Consider the following 3,322-nt stretch of genomic DNA (forward strand, 5'->3'; position numbering starts at 1 on the left):
TGCGAAAATCTTTGCGACTAATGTCCGTTTTTGTCGCAAGACCACGAGTTATTTGGGACGATTTGTTTTGTTTATTCGTCGCTAGTTACTACAGTTTCAGTTTGCGACTATTTTGTATTTTAGTCGCAAGTTTTTTTTTATATATATATATATATAAATTCTGGTTTATTTATTTTTTCAATTAACAAATTCATCATGTATTCAGCAGTTGTACACAAAAAAAAAAAAAAACACTTATATCAAAAATATTAAAACCAATTATACGGATTAAATATCAGGTAGCACAAAACATAAATTAAAAAAGTACATAAAAAGATCTTTCTGATGGTGGCTATTTCTATCTCACTTTCTTCTTCGGAATCCTCAACAACACATGCCGAAAGATCGTCATTCGACATTGAAGAATTCTCGTACTTTACTTGAGTATCACAAACACGATTCTCCTCATTCTGCACATCAATTACAACACTCGACTCGCCAGAACAAGTTCTAGAAGCTTCCTCCGAAACAACCTTATTTATTTCTTCTCTCCTCGAACTACGAAGGCTATAATGGCGTGGAGGCCTTAGTTTCTCAGTTTCGTGTTTGCTTGATGTGTCGAGTATTTCCTGTTCGAGATATAACAATCAAGAAATGAAATGGTTTGAAAATTATGTATAGTCAAACTTTGAGCATATTTTGCTTTATCCAAGTTTTCTCTGCATGGAAAATAGAAATATAAATGCTTGTTTGTGAGGGTTTACCTTGATCGGCAAACTCATGGTGTTGAACTGATTATCTGGCATCAACGGCTGAACATTTTTGATAATGACTGACTCGTCAATATTTCTCTGCTCAATTACATTTTCGAGGTCATCACACGAGTTTAAATTGATACCAAGACATAATTGATCTTTTGCAACAGTTTGATGAACAAACTTTACACCACTTGTCGTCCTCGTCTGTACCACTTTGATAACATTTGTCACGAGTGGTCGGAGGATCGTTCAGAGCATTGTCTTCGACTATTCTATGAATCAGTTTTCTAATATGGTCGCGTTTTTTGAGAGAAACCTCGGCAGGAAAGAACCAATCCTCATTAAGCTGCAGAGAGAGAGAAGTTTTGGTAAAAAATATACTTACTTAAAACATATTGTTGAACATACAATGGTAATACCATAAATATGGAAAATGTACATGAATGTTCGATGCTATAACAATATAAAGGTCTAATATAAACAGAGGTCGTATTTTAGTCAAAATAATGCAGGTATTGCTTTAAATCATTATTGACTCATTGACCAGGAGAACTATAAAATGAACGAACAGTGACCACACTAATCCCAATAAAGCTACTCCGAAAATAGAATCAACTGGTCGAAGATCACTTAATGCAGTAATCATTTTACAAATTCAATTTTCCCCTGATCTATGTCCAAAGTACCAGAAGAGATGAACAACTTACAAAGTCAAGATATTTAGTTGCACTGAGGTTTGACGCCTGCTCCAGAAAAAGTTCAGCATAATGAAGCAAAAAAAGGCCACAGTCGAACCAGTTTTCTTGTTGTGGCAACTGAAACAAAACAAGCAGAAAGGAAGGAAAAAAAATTACAACTACCCAAAATTGCCTTGTGTAATGAGAGGGGATGGGTAACGGTAATCCGCAATTAAATAATGATGACCGGCACAACTAGGATGCATCACAGTATCTGGTTGCTTTTTAGCAAGTTTCACATGCACATTTACATTAAAATCTGTCCAGTCTGTATTCTTCACAATTTAACTCAATTCCCGCTTTTTGACCTCAAAATTAAACTTCGTTTCACATGACTTAGCCTCCCAACCACCCCTCAAGTCTATTTCAAGTAAACTATATTGACATCCGACGGAAGATAAATTGATGTTAGATTATCCGTTCGACAAAAAACAAAATTGGTTAATTTTCCAAACTGTAACATTTAGACCTCATTTGCCTCTGTGTCAAGGCATATTGAAAATGTCTCCATGCCGTCAATTACTGCTCAATATCGGAAACATCATCCAGTGTTTATTCAATTTAATGCAAGACAAGTTATCTGGAAAAAAGTAATAAAGATGGAGTTAGGCTGAGTAATAGAACCTGAAGCATGATAAAATCCAAATTCAAGAACTTTGTGGCAATATCTTCTTCATGCCTATTCCCCCGCTCTTTCCATTCTTCTGATAAATAACTATATTTTAACATAAGAAAAGAAGTTGAGAGTGGGGTTGTTGTTTAATGTGTCAATCTCTTTTGCTGATGCTAGATAAACCTAACCAGGAATCCACAAGCAAAGAGAGGTGAAAGTTTATAGAAAGTAGTACTTGGAGAAAAATAATCATATAAGAGCGAATTTTGGGTAAACCGATAATTCAAGATTAACTTGAAGAAAATCCTTAAATTAATCATAGGAGAGAAGACGTGATGAATTTATTTCCATAGATGCTCTCGTTTACAGAAACTACAGATTCAGTAATAGCACTCACAACACGTTCCAGTTAACTAATAATTGAAAACATGCACATTGTGAATGTATTCAATAATTCCGAGCAACACAGGCTCATCAAATCCACATAAAACAAACAAACACATAATTCCGAGAAAAAAACCAAAAATAATGCGCAATAATCAAACACATACAAGCTTTTCAACATAAACAAACAAAGATTTAAAAAAAAGGAAAATTACCTTGAAGGAGGGCTGTCGGCGACGGCAACGGCTGGCGATCGCAACGGATCGGCAGCAGGCGGCGGGTTGACGACGGCGGGATGACGGCGGCGGACGGCGGAGAGCAGCGGCGGAGAGATGGGCTGACGGTGGAGAGCAGCGGTGGAGAGCAACGGCGGAATTATGGGCAGAGGAGAGCAGCGGCGGACGACGGACGGCGGATAGGAGCGGCAGCGGCAGACTGCGGCGGCGGAGGCGGAGGGGGAGGACCCGGCGGAGGGGGAGGACCCGGCGGAGGGGGGGCGCCGGCGGAGGGGAAGATTGAAAGAGAGAGAGAAATAAATCGGCGGAGGGGAAGAAAATCGGAGAAAATGGGGAAAAGGGGATTAGGGTCTGACTTCTAATTCAATTTGTTGCGACGATTCCTAAAAAATCGTCGCCAAGTCAGATTTAAACGAATCTCATAGCGACGTTTTAAGGTCTTTCGTCGCAAACCAAAAAAAAAAAAAATAGCCTTGCGACGTTTCTTACAGTAAGAAACGTCGCTATAGGAAAGCGAGATTGTTTCTATAATTATTTTGGCGACGATTAATACACTATCGTCGCAAATAATGATTATAATTGTTTTAACAAAGTATTTTTCTTGCGACGAATACA

General features: G+C 38.1%; 1 protein-coding gene across 1 annotated transcript; it reads right to left on the reverse strand.

The window, feature by feature from the left end:
- Positions 1-219: 219 nt before the first annotated feature.
- LOC105972114 (uncharacterized) lies at positions 220-3,051 on the reverse strand (the record flags this gene model as incomplete). Its single annotated transcript, XM_012997057.2, has 5 exons — positions 220-608; positions 744-1,083; positions 1,445-1,552; positions 2,099-2,189; positions 2,687-3,051. Coding segments are annotated over 4 exons (792 nt in total), but the record flags the coding sequence as incomplete, so codon positions are not given.
- Between the last annotated feature and the right edge of the window lie 271 nt (positions 3,052-3,322).

This window comes from Erythranthe guttata, chromosome 8 (assembly GCF_056151865.1).
Source record: "Erythranthe guttata isolate IM_541 chromosome 8, IM_541, whole genome shotgun sequence".
Taxonomy (NCBI): Eukaryota; Viridiplantae; Streptophyta; class Magnoliopsida; order Lamiales; family Phrymaceae; genus Erythranthe; species Erythranthe guttata.